The sequence below is a fragment of the Neodiprion pinetum genome, chromosome 2, assembly GCF_021155775.2.
Source record: "Neodiprion pinetum isolate iyNeoPine1 chromosome 2, iyNeoPine1.2, whole genome shotgun sequence".
NCBI lineage: Eukaryota > Metazoa > Arthropoda > Insecta > Hymenoptera > Diprionidae > Neodiprion > Neodiprion pinetum.
In genome coordinates this window covers 26,186,297-26,208,882 of record NC_060233.1, presented here as the reverse complement: position 1 = coordinate 26,208,882, position 22,586 = coordinate 26,186,297, and the positions used below count along the sequence as shown (strand labels likewise).

Genomic DNA, 22,586 nt, shown 5'->3' with positions numbered 1-22,586 from the left:
AGGTCCTGCCACTTTCCGATCACCGCACAGACGGTACGAAGTGGATCCAGCTTGCTTGTTTGCTACAATTTCGATTAATTCAAACCGCAAATTTTCAGGAAATCATAATAATTTTACAAATGAGTCAACGTTCGAGGCGTATCTTTTATACGCGTACGTATCTATTCTCTATTTTCTCGCTTGTTTTCTTCCGGTGTCCAGTTTTCTACTCAAACTGAAGCCAGATTTACTGCGAACATTCGGAAATCTAGTGTCTATGCTCAGCTTAAGATTCACTTGTCAATAGTTCGACCAAAAGAGCTAGTAATAAAAAGTACAGACCAAACAGTTATGAAGGAAATAAATCCCATTAATCGAATGGCTGCATAGCTCTAGATATCGCAAAAAAATCTTAACCACCAAGAGGCGCAATGGGTATGGGATAACCAGGGAGAAGTCACATTTTGACAATTTTCAAAATGAAGACATATCTCTTTTTTTTATAATCATTCCGCAAATACTGTCTTTTTCTATACCGTCTGAGCTTTCGATTAATAAACACCGTTTGATCGATCACTTTAATCGTAAGATATAAATAATTGAAGATACAGGGGTGTGACTAATAAAAATAGTAATCGCCACTTGATGTACAATTTGTTGGACCAAGTGTTCGTGTATATGTATTTTATCAAATAATTCAGCGACCAGATCGTGAAGAGAGAACTAAATTTGTAAGGTTTTGATAATCAATAAGAAAAATGCACGAGATAGTTTGAGACAGTGTCAAGAAAAACCGATTTTTCATTTATTTAGCTGATTATTAACGAGTCATACCATAAAGTTTGTAATATAACATAAACTGAATCGTTCCTACTCGTCGCAAGCTAACAAACTTGGCTTGATAGTTCTAAATATGAAATATAAATAGACAGCAGAGAGTGTATAAATAAAACTATAATTAAATTTTAACAAAAAACGACAAGTATTGTAAATAGAGAGAAATATGAAGCAATAAAACAATAACAATTAAAATATATATGAGAGACTAGAGCGTTTTAATGACGTCGTGTATTGAATGGACATCGATAATTGATATTATTATTTGCTAGTTAGAGTGTTCAAAATGATTTTCCCGTTCTTTTTCCTTTTTTTTTCACGTTGAGCGTCGAATTAAACGGGCTGTTGATTAATTTTGTGAGATTAAACTTTTGGAATTTATAGTTTCGCACAGATATAAATTAGACCGTTCTCCTTCAAATGTAAGCCTACTGCTTCACTTATCCGCTGAGACCTTATATTCTCACTATTTATTTTGAACAGGATACATCGTCACAAATCGTACCTAGGCTTGGTGCCTGTAATAATCGTTGAGCAATTCAATGTCTCACTGCTGTTTACAATCGTAAACTAAAACAGATATGTTAGAAAATTGAATGACGTTGAACATCAAGCCTTGAGCGATTTAAGACGGGCGCTGATATTTCCTCAACTTAGGGATCATAAGATACATGCTTCCTCCATTACTCCAGAGAAATTGAGAAAACGGAATGAAAAATTGTCCATTGAGTGTGAAATTCCTTGTATCAAAATTGTAGAGCTAATAAAAGAATAACGTTGCAATTACTCGTTTTTCAATCTCACCTTTGTACTTGACGGCAAGCTTCGAAAGCAAGTTATCTTTTCCAAACTTTAAACCGTGACAGATGAAGTCAAGATACACTATTTAAGAAGAAAAGATCAACGTTTCTCAACAAAAGACAAAAGGTTCAACACCCTCAAAAGTACGGCATCCTCTTTTCTACTAACTACTTCACTTTCCCCAACGAAAAATATAAAATACTTCTCGCAATAAACGGTTGTTACAACCTCCCTGCTGATTGCCAGCTCCTTCTTAAGTCGAAATTAGTCGAAATAATTACACCCCGGGTTATTACTGTTCTGCGGAACGATCGCTCCAAGTTATGAATACATTCAATGGTTGGGTAAAGTGAACAATATTTTTAGGGAACCACGAAAAGCCACGCGGTATAAAAAAGCTCTTTTACAAGATACAAGATACTCTTCAGTTTTTTTTTTTTTTGACCTAAGAAATAGACCGTATGTTCGTTAGAAGGAAAAAATTTTACTCTCATTCTTTTACACGGTGAAATTTTGTAATTCAGAAAGTCTCTTGCTTTCAAATACAGCACAAAACCAGTAAAATTTGTGAAACTGTTCATTTGTTACTGTTATTTAAAATTATCTGTGTCAAATTTCAACACGCGTATGTATGCAACGGACTTACGCAAAACCTTCGGAACGAGATACGTTCAGTATGAGCATCACATAACTACATCTCAGAGTAAGTGCTCTGTTAATGAGACCCCATAAAAAAGGTACTTGCTATCAGCAATTCCCAGGGTTCCTGTTTTGTTTTAATAACCTTTTCACCCTCTCCCTTTCTGTCTTTTTCTCTTTCTTTGAATATCCAAAAGCGCTTGTGTACACAGCGTAAAACTTGAGGCGCGATAACGGTTCGGTGACAAAACTTAACAGGGCTGATATACATTTTAATTAGAAACAATTCAGCGAACAGCGAAGTGTTTGCCCAGGGAAGTAACTGGGGAGATTAGGGAAAAGGAGGGACGAAAAGCGTTTTTAGGTTGGTGAAAACGTCCCACCATTTAGCTGTCAAAGGAGCAGCAAGTTCAGGCAGTAGCGGAAAATTGCTAGTCGACTTCCTCAATCGACATTTAAAGTAGAAAAACATTTTCGAACGTTGCTGACTAGCTTGCGAGTGTAAAAAAACAAAAATTTTGCAATACATTTCAAGAGCACTCATCAACGACTTTACGTTAGAAAGATTTTTAAAAGACGAGGGTCGAGTTCTCCGCTTTCATGATTCCTTACCCAGATTACCTCCGTCTGTATCTGCTGAACCGGTAGAAAGGCTCTGGCAAATATTTGAATCCTTTCCATTATTACCACCAATTAAATTTATAACCATCAAAAGCGCCCCGAGTCGCCAAATTATTTCCCTCCTCCTCTTCACCTCCGCTTGATACTTTGCGAGTAACGAGGTATAATCACTCGAACTGAAAATATTCCATTATACTTTGCTCTCTCTGCTCGTACTCAGCGCTGTTGGTAAAAGGACTACTTATACCTTCTCACTAACGACTTCTCATCCTCGTTTAAGTTGAAGAGAAAAAAAAAAAAAAAAACAACCGTGATGAAAAATAACTAATGCGAAAAGACAGTTCAAAAAAGAATCGACGAATCCTTGGAATTGATGTTGCAGAAACGTTAAATCACAAATAACTGACAATATCAATTGTTCTTATTGACTATTGACTGTTGTTGACTGTTGTGTGAAAGATTCAGAGATGTCCACACTCGAAATTCTCCTGACTAATCCTACAATTAAAAGTACGAAGAATATCAATTTTGTTTTAATCTGAAAAAATATGGAATTGCCCTTAAACTCGTCGTTTTTATATTTGGCTATATTAAACTTACAATACCGATGACGTTATCCTTGCGGATAAGTTGGTCTGCAGTTTTAGAATCTATAGTTCATCTTTGATCGCTAGAAGCGCATCAACTATACCCCGTCTCATACAATATACCCTGTCAAAAATAAATAAAATAAAATGATAAAAACCTCGTCAGAGATTCAACGTTCGCAATGAATAAATAAAAAACGAAAAAAAATTGTTCCACTTCTCTTTTTATACTCGTGCTCCAACTCCACACTCGAAATTATCAGAAGTCACCGGCGCCGGAGAAATATCGCAAGAATTTCGACTTACAAGAGTATCAGACATCGATATCACAGATTCTGTTGAAACTTCTCAGGCTCGTTTCGTCGGCCCAATTAACAAGTGATCAGGTTGTCGAAAATTGGCAGTTTATACTTCACTATGGCTCTGAAGTTATATTATATCCGTTGACATTTGAATCTATGAAATCCCGTTATCGGAACTCCAACAGAAGTGAACGAAAGTGAATATTTAAGGCGAAATACACAACAGGTTTCGGTTGTTACGGCATTGCATTCATCAAACTGCTTATGTACCTAATCAGTTTTAATCGGAGCGAAGAAAGGCCAAATTACTTTATTAGCATGGAATTACGCGTCAGAAGCTCCATATTTTGGCCCAAAGAAAGACCCCTAGAGGTTTGAGCAGAATCCGTGATCCGCAGGTCTGATATTCCCCATTTTGCTCAATATCTTACGACAATCTCTTTTCGCCGATTCATTTCTCATCTCCTGCATTCTTCACTTTACACTTGGAACTTCTTCGTTGAAGCAAATTCATTATTTGAATTGGCCAAATTTGTAGTTTAGATCAACTGCATTTCTCACTGTCTTCCTACGTCAACGACGTTTATTCCATTATTCCGATTCCCCACTTTTCTTTTTAGAGAATAACTCTCACAGTTTTGAAAAAAACAGACAAGGAGCCGCTTTGAGCTAAAATTTTTTTGTCATTATACGTTTAGGGAAAAGCATCTGCGATGCGAAAAAAGGTGTTTTGTAAGCAAGTATAATTGGGTATAATAAAAATCAATCAGCATTGAGATATTGACGTTAGCTAATTTTGAATCTATGCCTTCTGTTTCTTAATGAATATTTGTCTTTTCATTTGTTCAAATCGCAGATCATTTCGCGGTTCGATAACCTCCAACGAAAGCTGACGGTAGAGTGTATATTTTCCACCCAGTTCCAATCTTCGATCGGTTATACGTTCCGCAATTTGCAATAAAATAATTCTTAGTTTACTTTCAATAAATCCGTGGAATAAAATGAAAGGCGATAGAAAATTTATGTAAATTTACCGCGCTTTTGAGAATATACTCAATATCCCAATTCTGTACATCGTTTATACATACTTATATTCCAGACGCTTCGAATTTCTCTGAGAACCGTGCAGTTCGTCGCTATTCGTCGTTTTTATAAGAGATCGTTGAAAATGGACGGATAAACGGATCGACGGGTATTTGCTTATGGGGTCTGAAACGTGCGCGTTATAACGCCGGAAGATCGCTGGTTTATCGTTGAGAGATCCTCTCTGAGTACCGGGTACTTGGAGGGCGATATAGAGTAAGCCTCGAAGAGGAGAAGGGTGCGGCGCAAAGTTAAATTACTAAAATAGTTGTCGCGCTCTCGCGTTCTTATCGCGTATATACATAGTGGAAAAAAAGTTGGCGGGGTGAAAATTCACGGCTAATTTATGTGCCAATTAATTACTAATTAAAGCACTGCTTTTTTGGGCCAAATTAAATTCACCCTTCCGCCTCCCCCTACTTCTTCTCTCGAGCCGCGACTTTGCAAACGCTACAGACGTCCGCCCCGCAGTGCCTTGCGGCGCCAACTTTTACCCTCTCCCTCTCTCTCTCTCTCCCTGTCTCGCGAACTCGGCGTTCTTTTTTCTTCAGATTAGCTTTTAATCAGAGTTCACGACAGATATTTTTATCTTGTTTTCATTCCTTCGCGCTTCTCTCTGCACCTGCACTTTGGCACGCCGAGCACACTGCACAATATTGCAGAGCGCGATTTTTCACTCTTCGCGATGAAACTCCCGATCGAAAACTTCGAGCAGGAAAATTCCTGTCGACTTGGTATTTTTCTTACGGGATTAGAAACAAAAATTCTTCAAAGTTTTTTTTACAAAGCGAACGACAATGATCGTCAAGAATATGGTCACTGACCGCGTATACACATAATTTTTATTTTATTGGTAGTGCTCATTCGCCAATATTTCGATATTACCAAAATAAGAGTAAAACATCATCTAAACATTAGTCAAGTAGATTGAATCAAGCGCGAAGTGTGATGTACCCAAGAAAGATTTTTGCAGTCGATTCACAAATTCAGTATTAAATACCAAATTATAGTCTATAGGCGTCTAAACTATATTTTTTTAATGTGTAAATTAACCATCTTATTTTGCATAATGTTCGATGACCTCTTCAAATTCTGAAATTGGATGTATATAATCACTCATTAGCGAGTAATTTTTTTGTACGTTCGAGTCTCCACTCCACAACTTTCCGTCGTTAAAGATGGTGGGAGTGGAGCTTTCCGAGATGTGCAAGTCGATATATATATACATCGACTTGCACATCTCGGAATATATATCATATCACTTAAATACACAATATTATTGATTTTAAAATTAGGACTATAGACTTCCAATGAAATGTTAATTAATAAATTTCATTAATCAACGATATGAGTCAGTTTTGTAGCATTTATAAATTAATAACATCATTATTTCAAACGGTTCGATGTTTGAGGCCTGATAACTCCGAAACGACTTATCTTACGCAAATCTTTATTTAAACCTTTTTTGTAGAGCGTAAAATTTCCTACAAGAATATGTTTTGTTTATATCTTCACACCCATTCGTTTTCGAGCAATAAAATTCTATATTTAAAAAAAAATTTTTCCCATGTTAAATGGGAAATAGAAAAGTGAGAATCGCCACCTCTAAATATCAATATTAAGAGCTCATATTTCACCGAGGTCATTTTTGAGGGACACTCGGAAGATTTTTCAATGTTCTTCAAAAAAAAAAAAAATAGTCAGTTTTTTTTGAAACACTCTAATATATAATAATATTATTATATATGTATATTCAATTATAATAATAAAAAATAGAGGTTGAAAGTAGACACGTCGCGTGATCAACGGGCCAGAATAAACGTGTTGATGTATACTTCAACGTACTTGGTTCCAGGATATTACGGTGCCATGATTCTGGAATGATAACAAAAAGTCGCGTAAGGAAGACAAACTGGTAAACTGAGACGTTGAGAAGCGGAGAAATTATATGGGACGGTGAGACTTCTGTCACGCTCTGTGAAAGCAGGCGCACTCGATGGTCTCGGGGAAATGGGACAAATTGAACCTTTTCAGGTTATTGGGGATAATGCTGGCATTTAACAAAAGGCTATTTGGTCCTCTGGAAGCGGTTGAGAAAGGGTGGAAGAAAGGGGGCAGGTTGAAACCGGGAGCAAGGGCGGCTGGTTACACCCCCAGGTTTTTGGGTTTGTCAGAGGTGGTGGGAAGCCTATACAGAGAAGTCAATGGAACCGCCATCCGCGATCCACGAGACCCTATAGAGTCGCTTTATGATTTCATGCTCCATTTCGGCTGTTTTGTCGGCGTTTTCGTATTCTATTCTCAAATTTCGACACCCCTGCCCTTTCGAACGACTACGGCAAACGAGATCGGAAACGGCGGGAAATCATATCGCACGGTGACTTCTCGCGCACTTGACGAATCCCGATGTAAATATGACACCAACGACAAACGCATCGGCCAAGATCGATACGTTCCCCCCCGCTTTTTACGAGAGCCGATGAGCACAAAAAATATGTATCTGCCCTGGTTTGCGAGATAAACGGATTTGCAAGAGCCAGTAAAAATGACGTTTATATTCAGAGAGACGTTCAAATAAACACGTACCCAGTTATAACGCCAGGGTAAGACACGCCACATTTAGCATTTGAAATAAAGCTAGCCCGCTACTATTATATGCTGCGAATCATTGAAACTAAATCTTCGTCCAGTTACATCTCAAAATTGTCAGGAAAAATTTCTATTTTCAAATTCTATTTTGTGGGTGAGCTTTCGTTTTTTCCATTCGGTGACGTGTCTTATTTGCAACGTGACATTCTGTGAACGGATTATGTTACACATAAACCAGCTGCTCTTCAAGTGGCGTGCAATTTGTGTTGCAAACGTGATCAACTACCTGCATTGTAATTCTACATTAAAGTGAGCATACATGATACAGCAGTCTGCTTGTTCCATTGTTGAAAATTCATAAGCGCGTACCTCCAAGATATTCGCCACCACGTCACAACTTCGGTGCTTTTCACAAAATTTGTTCCTCCTCATCCAAAGTAAAAAAAAATTGGCCAGATTTGCATAACTTATGCCACTTCGTTAGCCAATTTCCGCGAATTTCGAACCCACGTTTCCCACATTTTTTTTCCGCGCTTTTCCATTGTAAGGGTAATATCCAAAAAACAAGAAAGAGTCTGCAATTGACGTTCCTCGCAGATATTCTGCAGCGTTTAATGATGGATAGTTTCGAGAGCAAAACACATGTCCAGATATGAAATATCCAAGAACCGTGAGCGTCGATATGCCGGATGTATAAAATGGGTTCACCATCTGTCTCCGGTAATTTGCGCCGTACAAACAAGACGTGACGTCATCTTGTGCAGGAGGAGCGCTGCTACAGGGATCAAAATTAGTATCGGATTGTAATTGGATCTGGCAACTTTCTACGGGCGTCGCCTTAAGCCCCTCAATAAAAATCTTCGAGTCAACTAGGGAGGCCCGCAGCCGACCCTTTCACCGTCAAGGAGCGGGGACGGCCGGGGATACTCAGCAGATTCGACCGACCCTCCGTGAACGAGAACAAGAAGGAGGAGGAAGAGCAGGAGGATGGAAGGGAAGAAGAAGCGGCGCTTTCCGGTGTGTTCATGTGCCCGGTCGTCGCCATCTCGCCCGGCAAGCTCCCCTCTCGATAACACGTAACTTTAAAGCATCTGTTAAGTGCTAAGTTGCCGGGTATATCTCCCACGTATCATCTTAATACCCACCATCTTAATTCTAAGACACCGCCCCGCTGGGAGACCAGGTATCTCCTGGCCCGCAGGCCAGAGAGGCGGTCGGTTTCTGGATGTAGGGCTGGAGCACACGCCGTAAACACGGATGGATCAGGATCTGCTTACATTACCCTTCTCGTGTAACGAGGCCGTGAAACGTTAAGCGGCTCTGTATTCCGGCTATTATTTTTTTGAAACGCGCTGTTTATGGTCTTTCTCTAATTGGAGTGCTCACCTGTTAGTTTCTTCCACCCGCAGCTTGGGAAATAGTGGCTCGAGGGGATGAATAGTTGAAGAAAGTGGAGAGGGATTACAGCAGCGGGAAACTTGCGGGACAAGTTTGACAATGAGACGGTTACATCCGGCAGCTCAGACCGACTAACCGACCTCTAATGTACTACCTCACAGAGGAGAAGAATGAGAATGCGGAAGAAATAAGGAAGAAGTGAATTGAAAGACAGCAAGGAGAGAGAGAGAGAGAAAAAACCGGTCATTAGAATTCCCCGGAGGCTGCTCTTACCCATCCCTATGGACATCGGAGCACTTTAATCTCCCGGTCTGAACACTCAACAACTTAACCTTGCGTTAAGGGCACGGAGCGGGAGACATATCTAATTTCTTAAGGGTTGAATCTTCTCCGCTCACTCTCCTCTCTTCGAAGATCTCCAGCAGGAGGATCGGAATCTCCCGCGTCAGCGGGGTTCAGACAAACTGCAGCGATATTAGACGTACCGAAAAGGGATGAAAAATGACGAGAGCCAACTCCAAACCATTTTTCAATCGTTAATAGGTATCGCGGTGCACGAAGCTCAATACGAACGTCTAATCGTTCCTTCGCCATGACCGTGAACCGCTTGCAATACGTACGAATTCTGCAGTATGGATAAGTTAAAAATGATTGGCCACATCGAAACGAAGGTGAGATAGTCAGCTGGACCGTGCCTGCAAAACGTTGGGAGTGTGGGTAAAAATTTAGAATCAACACGGTTCAGACTAACCGTTACGTCCAACGAGTGGTCAAAACTCTATATTGTCAAAACCTCGAATGGTCATAGCTACAACCGGTGAAAATTCCAAATGATTGACAGTCTGAATAGTCAAAAAACCTCGAATGCTCTACACTTCGAATTTTTAGATATTGAAACTCCGAACGTTACCAACCTTCACATATGCTGCGAAAGCTTCACGGCATGTGTAAACATCACTATCATCCAGAGCTTCGACCATTTGAAGTTACGATAGTTCGATGTAACCGTGAATCTGAGCTTCAAGAATTCTGAATTTCGACCCGTATCCATATCTTTATTTCAGAGAAAAAGTGGAGAATGTGACGTCACTATATCTGATGATAGCTGTCCATACTTTAGCCGAATCGTCACTTGATAAGCATTGCGTTATTGGCGATACGTGACCATTTCGTCCTTCCTTCAAAAAATTCCCTAACCACCCGCGGCTGAAAACATGTTGCATCCCCTGATGTGTAGCTGCTACCAGTTTCCCCTTTTCGCGCATGTATAATGTGTATACGGTAAAGGCTTTCGCTACCCTGTTCTCAGCCGCTCTGCAGCCACTCCTGCACGTTTAATTTCAAGGAAAACTGAATTTTCCACATGATTGGTCGTCGCTCTCTGTACGCGAAGCAACCACTTTGCCATCCCGACTCCGCCCATCGCGTCGTATACCAAACCCACGAATACACGCGTGGTCCTCGTGCCAACATGCCCAAGGGGATTAAGAAATGGAATGGGTGGAGAAAAATTCAACTGTAAGTGGAGTAGAAAATTTATGTTTAGCTCCTAGCTCAATATTTTTTTCATTAATTGTAGAGAAATCTTGAAATCTGACAGCGTCGTACATTTAGAACGTACAGTTTGGAACACAGTAACGTACGGTGCATAATTCCTAGATGCACCATCTGGTGAGAATAGGAATTTCGACATTGCAATGTCAACCTGATGCATTGGGATGCATTTGGCTCAGAATGCAGTTGAATTTTTTCACCACAAACGATGGTCGCCAGCCTCCTGGCACGCTTCTGGATAAGGTCTAGGCATGAATCTCTGCAAAATAGGACTCTCAGGTGTTGCAGAAAGATAGGAAGATAAACGCTGCAGAGCTAACGAACACCTTGGCGCAAAACTTTGACTTCTAGTAACGTAACGTCGATCCTAGGGCTAGTGTCAACGTCAGCAATCTTCCATACCTGAGCCAGGCTCACCTGCTCTCAGACCTCTGCTACACACATTACTTTATCTCAAAACGTTCCTGACATTTACTGAAATCATAACACGTTTTCCTTGTATGCGTGTGCGTGTGTGTGTTCATGTGTCGTACACGTACACAAGCTTGACGTAGGTCATAACTGAACATGACGTGACAGTGTCTTTGTTACGATCCGTCGTCATGCCGGTACTCAGCAATGATAGTGACGTTAGACATGTCCTTTGCTTGAGGCAGCAAGTATGAACGTCTGATGGGTTCTCTGTGTACTGTAATGTGAAGCGATGCTTGAGACACAATGTTATGTGATGTTGCACAAACATTATGAAACCTCTGTCATCTTGGTGAAAACCGTAGTCACTTCTCTTATTCTGTGACCACAGCAACCAAACGATACCAAATACCTCATCTCGGGATATTACAATAACTACACGGGGTGATTGGTATGTGATTTTGTAAATCTCGGTGGAATTTACATTTCAGCCGGACGATAAGGAAAATGTAAAAATATAGTTCCGTTGTGAAATGAGAATAACGGTAACCGTATCGCTCGGTATCAATCTTAGTGGTTGTCCTCAATAATATTATTCAGAATTTCACGAAAGTTCAGCGCGTGTGCGTCATGTGTGGTTAATTAATTGAAAAAAATGTCTACACGCGCGTTGCTATGTGCAACAGGCTTTCAGGCTTGCATTATACAAAGTTTAAAAATCTGTTGCGAGCTCAACTTTTTGTATGTTGCAACGTGCTCTGTAACGGGCTGAAGCTACTGTTGATACGCCTGAGTAGAAATACATGGTTTTTTCTTCAAAGATAGCACAGTCGCTGCATCTCAATCTATTGTGTGACCAGGAGCTCCATGCGGCGTTGGAGAGTCACGTGCGCCGCGGTCTTATCGGTAGCTCCATGGTGCGACCACTCCGGCACGAAGTCTTTTCGTATTATATGTAGAGCTTGAAGAAAACACTGAGTTAAGAAAATTCACCGTATCGGAGAAACGCTGGGCAGCTCGAATGAAGATTTCTCTGATCAACCACACTATAAATACCGACACTATATCCATTCGCCGTGTTTAAACGATGGGATCTGGCCAATGACGCTATGATGCCTGGTGACAGAAAACCGAACTAGTCGAGTGTGCACTAGTTGTGTATCAAAAGTTCGATGTTTACAAAAGTAAACGACGGTGCACGTCATAATCCCCTTGACGGGGAAAAAGCCTGGCCAAGTACATTTGTTCTTTTCGCCCGCTCGGTAGATAATTGTGTTTCGAGAACGGATGACGCAATCATTATTTCCGCTAGCGCAACGGTATAGTACGATAACGAGTCGAACAGCTCAGTTTGTGACGAACACTTGCGGAGTAACCACGTACCAGTTGCTGTTCTCCTGTATCACATTCATAATGGACGTTTCAGTAGACCCCCCGAAGGGGATCTCGCTACACGAATATAGTCTCCGGCAAGATGACGACCGTCGTTCAGAAGAGGAGCAGCAACAAGACCAGCAGCATTGGCGTGCTCTGGAGCAGCATCGGCTACCTGATGAGCATTGGCGATATACGCTTCGCCGACAAGAAGAAGAAGCAATGCAGAAACATGCGGCCCGATGTCGCAAACTGGAAGAAGAAGCTGTGAAACATCGTGAAGCAGCCGAGCGACATGAGCAGGGGCCGTATTACCTGTTGTGACTGCAGCCGTGAGAGTATTCTACAGAAAATGAGTGTTGGACGTTTTCCACAATCCCAATCTACACCTGATTCATGTTTAGTTTTCTCTCGAATTTTATCTTGTGGTGTATAAGAGTCTCGTGAACGAATACAAGCAATAATTGAAAGTAGAGCTTGGTTCGATTTTTGGGGTTGAAACGTTCTATTCAAATTAAATGAACAATTCGTTCAAACTCATGATAAAAACCGAAAATCCTGATCTAAATGAGTTTCATGCCATTACTTGGTCCCAATGAACTCTAAAAAATGCTCAATTGATAAAACATTTTTTAAACGTTTTCCCGATGTTTCAAACATATATATATATATATATATGCCTCCAATACAGTGTAGGATGACATTCGCCATGACTGAATCTGGCCGCATTATCGGGATAAAAACTTCGAAACGTCTTTTTTTTTGTACAAAGTTTCTTCAATTTGGAAGATGATTAGATATTTTCCTCAAGTACTGTATAATTTAAGCTGAATATCACGAAATATGGAATTTTATACGAATGTGCTGGAGGGAATTATCGGCAAGATTATGAACTGAGACCAAAAATGAACAAACAAACACCGGTGCGAAGCACGCGTATCAATTTTCACCATAAAGATCAGGCAAAATTGTCGAGTTACATGAGTATATATAATCAATCACTTACTCTTCAGTTTGTCACCCGAAAGGGGATGAGCTACGTAAACGAAATCTCAAAACTGATAATCATCGTCGTACGAATCGTGTCTACAAGATGTGTTAGTTGGTATGTACGGGGGGCGGAAAGTTAGGGAGCGTCTTATCGTCTCGCGTGAGATGATGGTGCGAGGGAGAACGAGATCCGGAGGAGATTCAGAAATTACAAGAATTATATATTGGCTCCTCAGTCTCGCGGCGGCAGAGAAGCCTCGAAAACTTCCGCCGCATCTCGCCCATGAGAAACGGGTGGAATGATCATCCCCTCTTATATAATTGAAGAAATAATCACAACCCTTAACCGTGGGGGGCGAGTTTGGTGCCGAGCGAAGCTTCCGGAGGGTCTTGCGCCGGAATTAAAGAAGTTGGAGAAAGGCGACAGAGAGATGCGGGGGATACCCCGTAAAAAAGGGCGGCTCCCAACTTCGACGTGTTAAAATTCATACTTTGAAACAATTCTATGCCAAAGTGCCAGAGACCCCGAGGTGAAATCAGACTCGCAGCGTATACCTACGGCTAAGTCGTCGTCGGAAATCCCTCGCAAGAATGAAACGGAAAAAAGGACGAAAAAGTACTGGATCATGAGGGTGAAATGGAGGAAGAGAGGCTCGGGGCTAATAGAGATCCACGGAAAGTAAAAACGCGCGTATATACGGAATTAACATTTCCTGCCTCCTGCACCAGCGATGTGTATCACAGTGTCGCTACTCCGCTATCCGATTTGTTTTTAAATTGAAGAGATGAATTAAATGAGGCTGTAGCTGCCATTTTTTTCCAGAAGCTAATTTTCTCTAGTAAAAACATTGGCCTTTGCACACGCGTACTTTTTACTGAATAAAATTCTTTTTCTTGACAAAATGCTACCTTTATAGATTTTTTTATATGTACTTTTTTCAAAAGTGAGAAAATCGAGAAGGGTCTCCCGGCGGAGGAACGGAAAGGGTTTTTGAAAAAGATTTCACCTCCGCAGAATTGTGTCTTCATCGATCCTCCCAAATTGAATTTGGAGGTTAAGGCAGCCTTGGATAGTACAGTCGTAAAAAGAAACGAAAGAATTGTCGAAAAACAAGAAAAGGTCGCTGCTTCGCTCGCCGGGGTGGGGAAGGTTATAGATCTGCTAATCAAATCGAATCTTAGCGATAAGAAGCAATATTTAGAACCCCTTAACGGCGTTGCAAAACTCCTAGCGGACCTGCAACACGACGAAACATCGATCCGGAAGAGTCTATTTCTGAAAAACATTAAGGCACCGTTCAAAGAGACGCTGAAAGATTTGTCATCGAGCGACTGGCTGTTTGGGAAGGAACTTAGCGAAAAAATAAAAGCTGCTCAAGTTTTACAGCCGGATCAAGGAAAAAATTCAAAAAACTCGAGGGGCCCGTCTCAACAACACCAGTATCAGCCGAATACTTATTCGAGGGGGGGCGGGTACAAGCAAACTTACAACAATTACAGTCGCAACAACCGAGGCAGCAAGTCCACGTCACGGGGGAGGAGTTATCAGCAGAAAGACCGTCTGCCTCTGAAGAAAAACAATTAAACGTATGTAAATTGGCCGGTCGGTTAGCTTTTTTTAAACGAAGCTGGCTCGAAGTAACCTCGGACGAAACCATCCTGAGCTGGATCACAGGCTATAGAATACCTTTTACATCAAAGGTAGACCAACACACACCACCTGCCGAGCCTCGGTGGTCGGATCAAGAAAGGAAGGTAATGCGAGAACAAATCGTAACGTTGTCGGGGAAAGGCGCGATACAAAAGTGTCAGTCGGGGACCGGACAATTCATCTCAAATATTTTCCTCGTGCCAAAACCGGATGGTTCTCACCGTTTTATATTAAATTTAAAACAGCTAAACGAATTTATAGCTACGGAGCATTTTAAATTAGAAGACGGACAAACGGTAAAGCAAATGATAACTCGCGGATGTTTTATGACGACTATTGACTTAAAGGACGCATATTATCTAATTCCGATTGCGAAATCTGATCGAAAATTTTTACGGTTTATTTTCGAAGGGAAACTGTATCAATTTACGTGTATGCCTTCGGGCTGAACCAGAGCTCCGTACACGTTTACAAAATTAATTAAGCCGGCAGTGTTGCATCTCAGAGAGCGTGGATTACTATCGGTAATATACTTAGACGATCTATTGATTCTGGGGGACTCATATGAGGAATTTTTGAGAAATACTGATATAACGAAACGGTTATTTGAAAAGTTAGGTTTTGTTATTAACGAAAAAAAGAGTCACGTAATTCCCTCGACGAGACGTAAATTTCTCGGGTTCATTTACGATTTCGAAAGATTGGATATCAGGCTTCCGGAAGAAAAAGTTGTCAAGATTGCACAAAATATTGAAAAATTTAGTAGGATGAGCCGCTGTACAATCCGAGAATTTGCGGAATTAATCGGAACACTAGGTTCGTGTTGCTCAGCATTGAAGTACGGATGGGTTCGCATGAAAAATTTTGAGCGAGCAAAATTCTTGGCTTTCGGGACGAATCACGGAAATTTTGAGGCGCGCATGTATCTCTCAGACGATTTACAGGCAGATTTTGAGTGGTGGAAAATTCACATTCGCAAAGCAGTGCGTTCGATAACGCCGTTTAAAGTAGCTCACGAAATTTCCTCTGACGCGTTGCGCTCCGGTTGGGGGGCGTGTTGTGAAGGTAACCGAACGCATGGTCACTGGAGCCAAGAAGAACAAGCTCACCACATTAATTATTTAGAATTATTGGCGGCCATGTTTGCCTTAAAATGTTTCGCGAAGAACCTAAAAGACTGCGATATATTATTGAGAATCGATAATACTACCGCGATTGCATATATCAATAAGATAGGCGGCATTCAATTTCCCGTGTTGAGTAGGCTAGCAAAAACAATTTGGAAATGGTGCGAGAGAAGAAATATTTACATTTTCGCATCATATATTTCGTCTCGGGACAATTATGAAGCTGACTTCGAATCGAGACGACTTGAGCCAGAAACAGAATATACTTTATCGAATTCGGCTTTTCGCGAGATTCAAGTTAGATGGGGGGAGCCGGAAATAGGTTCATTTGCAACAAGAACAAATGCGAAATGTAGGCTATATATTTCTTGGTCGCGAGACCCAGGCTCAGTTGCGGTGGATGCATTCACGGTAGATTGGAGCCGATGGTTTTGTTATGCATTTCCGCCGTTCGCAATAATTTTACGCGTTCTAAGAAAATTTAGAGACGACCGTGCTAGAGGTATCGTAATTGTACCGTATTGGCCAGCTCAGGTTTGGTTCCCCGTCTTCACTGCCATCTTGGATTGCGAACCAATTTATTTTAAACCGAACGTCAACCTTTTGCGCTCTCTCGATAGACAACCGCACCCGATCTGGAAGAGGATTACCCTGGTTGCAGGACGGCTATCCGGGAAGCGCTGAAGAGGAGAAGCATGCCGGAGGAAGCACTTTCTATTATGCTCTCCTCGTTGTCGGATTCATCACTCAGACAATATGACAGCCGTCTAAAAAAGTGGTGGTCATTTTGCCATGGAGAGGGCATAGATCCGTACAAATGTGACACATCACAAATAATAAGATTTTTGTCTGCCGAATTTGAGAAGGGCGCTTCTTATGGCGCACTGAACAGCTGCCGATCCGCGATTGCGCTGTTGCGGGGGCCCAAGTTCGGAGAAGACGCCAGAGTACGGAGACTTTTCAAGGGCATCGCGAATCTCAGACCGACGAAGCCCAAATACGAATCAACGTGGGACCCACAACTTGTTTTAAACCACGTTGAGCAATGGGGACCGAACGAAAAAATGTCGTTAGAAAGACTCACCCTCAAGCTGGTTACATTGTTGGCACTAGCCACAGCGCAGCGTATGCAGACACTCGCGTCAATCGATATTCGGAATATAGAAAAATCAACGGGGTTGATCGAAATTAAAATTCCGGCGCGGTTAAAGACTTCGAAAATGAACAAAGCACAGCCAGTTTTGAGTATCCATTTTTATATCGAGAAAAAATATATTTGCGCAGCATCGGTGCTGGAATCGTACTTAAACGAGACGAAAGATTTACGAGGAAAGGAAACTCGACTGTTTGTAGCTCTGAAAAAACCACACAAGGGGGTATCGACCCAGACATTGAGCAAATGGATAAAAAAGACCCTTATGGAAAGCAGGATAGATACAGACGTATTTGATGCTTACAGCACTCGTCATGCATCAACTTCGTCCGCGAAAAACAATGAGGTCAATATAGATGCTATTAGAAAAGCCGCCGGCTGGACAGAACGTTCGGGGACCTTCTCTAGGTTCTACGACCGTCGTGTTGTAGGGAGTAAAGGCATGTTTGCAAAAGCCATTTTGGATAGAAGCTTTGTATAACACGTTTGAAAAATAAATATATAAGGATATCGAATTTCTGAGTCATGGAATATCTGCCGTAACGAACTTTGAATAACTACATTGTGATCTTGAGGAAGAGGCGCAAAATACAATTATAGGATCAAACGAACTTACCTGTAAGTGAAGTTCGATCTTAATTGTATGTAGCGCCTCTTCCGAAGAGATCAGTCCCACCCAACAGGTTTTCCCTTTTTTTTTAATTAGATTTTCTAATTAGATATTAGAAACCCTGAGGGTTACGGCAGCACTTTGAATAAATGAGTTGCGTACCGGAATATACATGGAATAGGACCGGAATAAAAAACTTGAACTATAAAGATTGTGGCGACATCGGTGCATAGTAGGGGCACTACATTCTGATCTCTTCGGAAGAGGCGCAAAATACAATTAAGATCGAACTTCACTTACAGGTAAGTTCGTTTGATCCTATAATTATATCTTTGTCGGATAATTTTTCTCTTAAATAGTGTTCGAAAAATCTTACCTCTTTTGCAAATCACGTTAGCAGCCAAGTTCTTTGAAAGCAATTCATAATTTTTGAATTGCTGAAAATTCGGTGCCATCGTTGACTTAACCTGAAAACTAATTTCCTTCAATTTCTGATAAAGTTTAATCTCAAGTTTAACGGAGGTCGTGATTGACAAATTAAGCTTTTGCAAAATAGGCGTGCCTAATCTTTTATATATATTAACCAGAATCATGTTTATTATTATAATATTCAATCACTGAGATTAATGTAAAGACCTATATTCGCATACATTTTTTGTACTTTCCATACTTATTGTCCCATATACGTGTATTGCGTAGCATGAAAGATAATTGGAGCATGTGATTCCCATTAGGGGTCGATTTATTGAACCTGGAATCTCGTATTCTCTGGAAATAACTGCTAAGTCTTTTCTTTGTTCTTCATATTCAATTATACTCGAATATTTTTGTACATTTTTTGAGTTTAAGACGGTTGAATTCGTCAGATTTCCAGCAGACATTTTGTCCCGTCAAGTAAATATTCACAAATCAGTGAAACATGCAGCGAAATAAAACTCTGACAATACATTTCAGTCTCCCGCGAGAGATTAACGAGGCCCCTTCAAGAATACGAAACGATACGTATTCGCGCCCGCTACGGCAGATGAGTGATGAAGAAGTTTGAATTAATGAAATTTCTAAGTTACCACTGGCAAAAGAGCAGTTAATTAACGTGGTTGAATTTCTGGAAAGACGCTATTTTAATCAATGTCCCTAATTTTGCTAAATAGCCGTTGATTCTCCTTCCACTCGTTCCTCTTATCGCAGTTTTCGAAGAACAACCGGCGCTTCTTGAAACAAATCGGTGAATTTTACCATCTGATTCTCATCCGTCGAAAAGGCAAATATAAAAGATAGGGAAGTTGACAGCTCACCGCAGAAACTTATCAGAAGCAAATGAACCATCATGCGAACTCGTGGCACGATTTGAGCTAATCGATTTTTCGTAATTTTCAACCTGACCTGACCGCCTTCTCGCTTTCTTTCTCTCCTTTTTTCTTCTCTTTCTCTTCCTCCCCGTTCAACTGTTATACTAATGAAAATATGATGAGCGTCGTTTTGCTGAACGATGGCCCCCCATCAACAGACATTGTTCGCAGGGCAGATCTCTGGTTCTGAAGCTGCGTCATCCTCTTTGATTTAAATCACGCTGATTCTGATACTTCGCAGGGGGTCAGTCCACGCCCGTTGAGAAGGCCGTTAACTTTCCTTTGTTGGTAGTCGCGGCAAATGCACGGTAGATGAAAATGTATAAATCGTTGCGAGTGCTCAGAAATTTTCTGCAAAATCGAGACGACCCATCGGCTAGACACGAATACAACCTGACTTAAGTGCGATTCCATGCTCCGCTTCGAAGTAACGCCGAGTAACATTTTTATAGCCACCAATTTCCACCGATTCATTCTCGGTCCAAAAGCTTTCTACTTACACACCTGACGATCGATAAAAGGCAGCCTGTGACTCCAATGCATCAATGCTGTGCGAGAAAATTGTCCAGTTCCTGGTGATTTTTGATTCGAAATGAGCGCAGCCTTGCCGATGTCAAGTAACAAGGGACGTGACAACCAGTGCTAACCCAATAAAATTATCCATTAATATCCTGTGAATAATGTTAGGGCCTGGACCGGGATCAACCGTGGCCTTGACTACAAGGTATACGTAACCCTGTCACCCAGACGTTTGCTGAAATATCTGATAGAAAACGGATCGAAATTTATTTCGAAGGGGACTTTGCGCTCGTAGCTGGATGAAGAAACGGCGCGTATCGCGGATAACTGGGAGCGGGGGGGGGGGGGGGGGGGGGGGGGTATCTAGTGCATCGGTATCGGGTAGATCTGGTAACTGGACACCTATTCGTCAGCTCGCGTTGTCGTAGAGTAGAAAGTGGCTCTCCGTAAGTTCCACCCTTAGTTCTCAACTCTCGAAGCAGCTGGGAGGAGAGCGCTGACTATGCATTATAAGGGCGCGAGGATGCGATAGCGACGGTGTAGCAGCAGGGATAGAGATGTAGGGTACTTTGATAGGTTAGGCCGGCGCCTATCGGTCATATTAAGTAGCCTCCAACCACGTTAAACCACCCCGAACCGCCATCAACCCTACGACCTCCCGTAGATGGCTAACCTAGCCCCATCCGTCACTCGGTTCCAAGGGTTATGCGGGACTCGAGAGGAACCCTTAAACCTCTAAGGCCTTCCCAAAATCAATGAGCACGCATTGATTTTAATGGCCGTATTTGGTACCTTTCCAAATTTGTTGCTCGACCGTGGGTTGATTTTTAATTTTTTTAATTCGACACCCTTTTCGGTAAGACGAGACCCGATTACACCTCTCCTCTGCCCCGTTTCTTCCCATCAATTTAAACAAAATAGTTGAAAATACGAAGAAAACTCTAGTCATAAAGTATTTACGTTTATACCACTTCTTTATTATACCTACCTTTCACGTTTATGGGTCGACTGAAATAGTGCAGGAGCAGCTCAGCCATGAACGACTCCGAAATACTTACCTTTATTGATAAAAGAATAAAAGTAAAATTCTTCGAACGCCCGTTCGGTTGAGAAGAACTATGTAAAGGAGACGGTAAAAGCTTCAAAAGCCCCATACTTTTAATCGAAAATAGACAACTAATGTACCGGAGGTCTTCAGTACGATTTAAAACAAAACCGCGAGAACTCAGCTCGGGATTGATCTTCTCAGCTCACGACAACCATTAAAACCACGGCAATTAATAAATTAAACGTTTTGTCATTTCGCTAACTACGTCAAGAGTTGAACAAAGTATTTTGCTGTCCGCGTAAAGGTAAATTCACAAGGCTCTTTACTCAACATGCACGTACTTCTGGGAAACGAGTTATAAGTAATTCAAAGTATCCCGTCATATCCCGGCAAATATTTGAAAACATATTCCAGTGTAACGATGTTTTAAACGGATAGGAAAAAATGATAAGAACATGACGGAGTGTCCTGTACGTCGGTTTCTTTATAGAATCTACCGTAAGCGGGTCGGTTCGTCGACGGGAAACGGAACAACCAAGCAGCGGCAAAGGAGTTGGGCTGATGAAGGGGCAAGATAATCATATTCGATTACGATCATCCTCGCGGGTGGTTCCTTTGTCCCGAACGAACGAAACCCCCAGACCAGACCGTGCAGAACGCGCCTCTCCCGCGCCGTTTTGTACGATAGACACGCCGACGACGACGAGGACGACCTTTAATCTAAATCGTGCTCCCTTCGCCCCCAATCCTGAGCCACCTCGCGTACGAGTGCACCCACTATAAATTGGCTAATTATAATCCGGACGGCGGTGCTGGCGGCCTGATGTGGCCCTGGGTACCAGGTTAATTGGTTGGCGAATCATGACAGGTACGCGTGCCTGAGAATTCCCAACGTTGTTCGACCTTTCCTCGAATCTATACCCGACGACTGTACAGCCTAAAACTATAAGCTCGAGGGCTGGGCGTCGGGGATGGAGGGGCGGGGGTGGAGGCATAGCCGCTACGCGCGTATAACAACTCTCGAACGAGAACTGAGAACTCAGGAATCCCTGGTCAAAGTTGACAGATTTGTACCTGCCTGCCGGCCTGACTCCTTCCCTCTTCATCCCTCTCATCCTGTACATGCTTACTCTACTCCCGGATTAGGTCAAACTTGTTTTGCCGTTGGCACCGTACGAGATTAGCATCTTGAGGAGGGGATCTCGTCGTGCTTTGCATGGGGTTCCACTGCTGCTCTCCCTTTTTATCAACCCCATTTACCTTGATTGTGCTACTTGGAGGTACCTCCGCCTTTCAAGTCAGACATGCGTAAACTGCACCGACTCTTCTTCGTACCTTAGAGCACAGTGTCGGTTTCGTGGGGCGCGTCCTCTTTAATAAAAACGAGGCCGCGTATTTCTTTTAAATTGGTCACGATTTCCAACTCTAGAAAACAAGGATCTAGGGGATAGGAATAAATGAAATAAACACACATTTTGAGCCATCAGTTCTATGTTTTATTATGGCTCAGAGAGGAAAATCCTTGAGGTATGAACCGCAGAGAAAAAAACTCCTCGCAAATGATGAATTTACAATGTGTATAGGATATTCATCATATCAAATATATTTTGCACAATGAATTATTTCGGAGGAGAAATCTACGATTAGGAGACATTATATATATGTGGTTGTATTGATTGCTTGTTTCGTTTGAACCATCCGAATTGAATCTATATTTATATATAATTGCGCTGGGAGTGTTGACTGTTTCGTGCAGTATAATCGTGGTAAATAAAGTCGCTGGCGACTTCGTATAAGCATTACGCTTGTGCTCAGGTATCAGCGACCGTTCGTGCCTGGGCACCTCTGACTATTCGGTCGACCGAACAGTGTCAGATATTCTGCCGCTTTTTTCCGACTTTTGATCGAGCGTTGTTTTTTATTCAATTTTAGCTAACGACAAGAAGAACCGAACTGTTCGACTG

At 41.7% G+C, this 22,586-nt stretch overlaps 2 protein-coding genes across 8 annotated transcripts in view; both read left to right on the top strand.

Annotated features, from left to right (window-relative positions):
• The window catches only part of Lar (tyrosine-protein phosphatase Lar), a 464,266-nt gene that overhangs the window by 354,205 nt on the left and 87,475 nt on the right, over positions 1 to 22,586 (top strand). The gene's annotated exons all lie outside the window — the stretch shown is intronic.
• On the top strand, positions 16,628 to 17,577 carry LOC138190475 (uncharacterized). The gene has a single exon (XM_069133711.1). The coding sequence runs from the start codon at positions 16,639 to 16,641 to the stop codon at positions 17,575 to 17,577; it is 939 nt and encodes a 312-aa protein (XP_068989812.1). The 5' UTR covers positions 16,628 to 16,638.

Bases quoted from the DNA above. Each gene is read 5' to 3' on its own strand.
- LOC138190475 (XM_069133711.1), top strand. From the start codon at position 16,639: ATGCCGGAGGAAGCACTTTCTATTATGCTCTCCTCGTTGTCGGATTCA.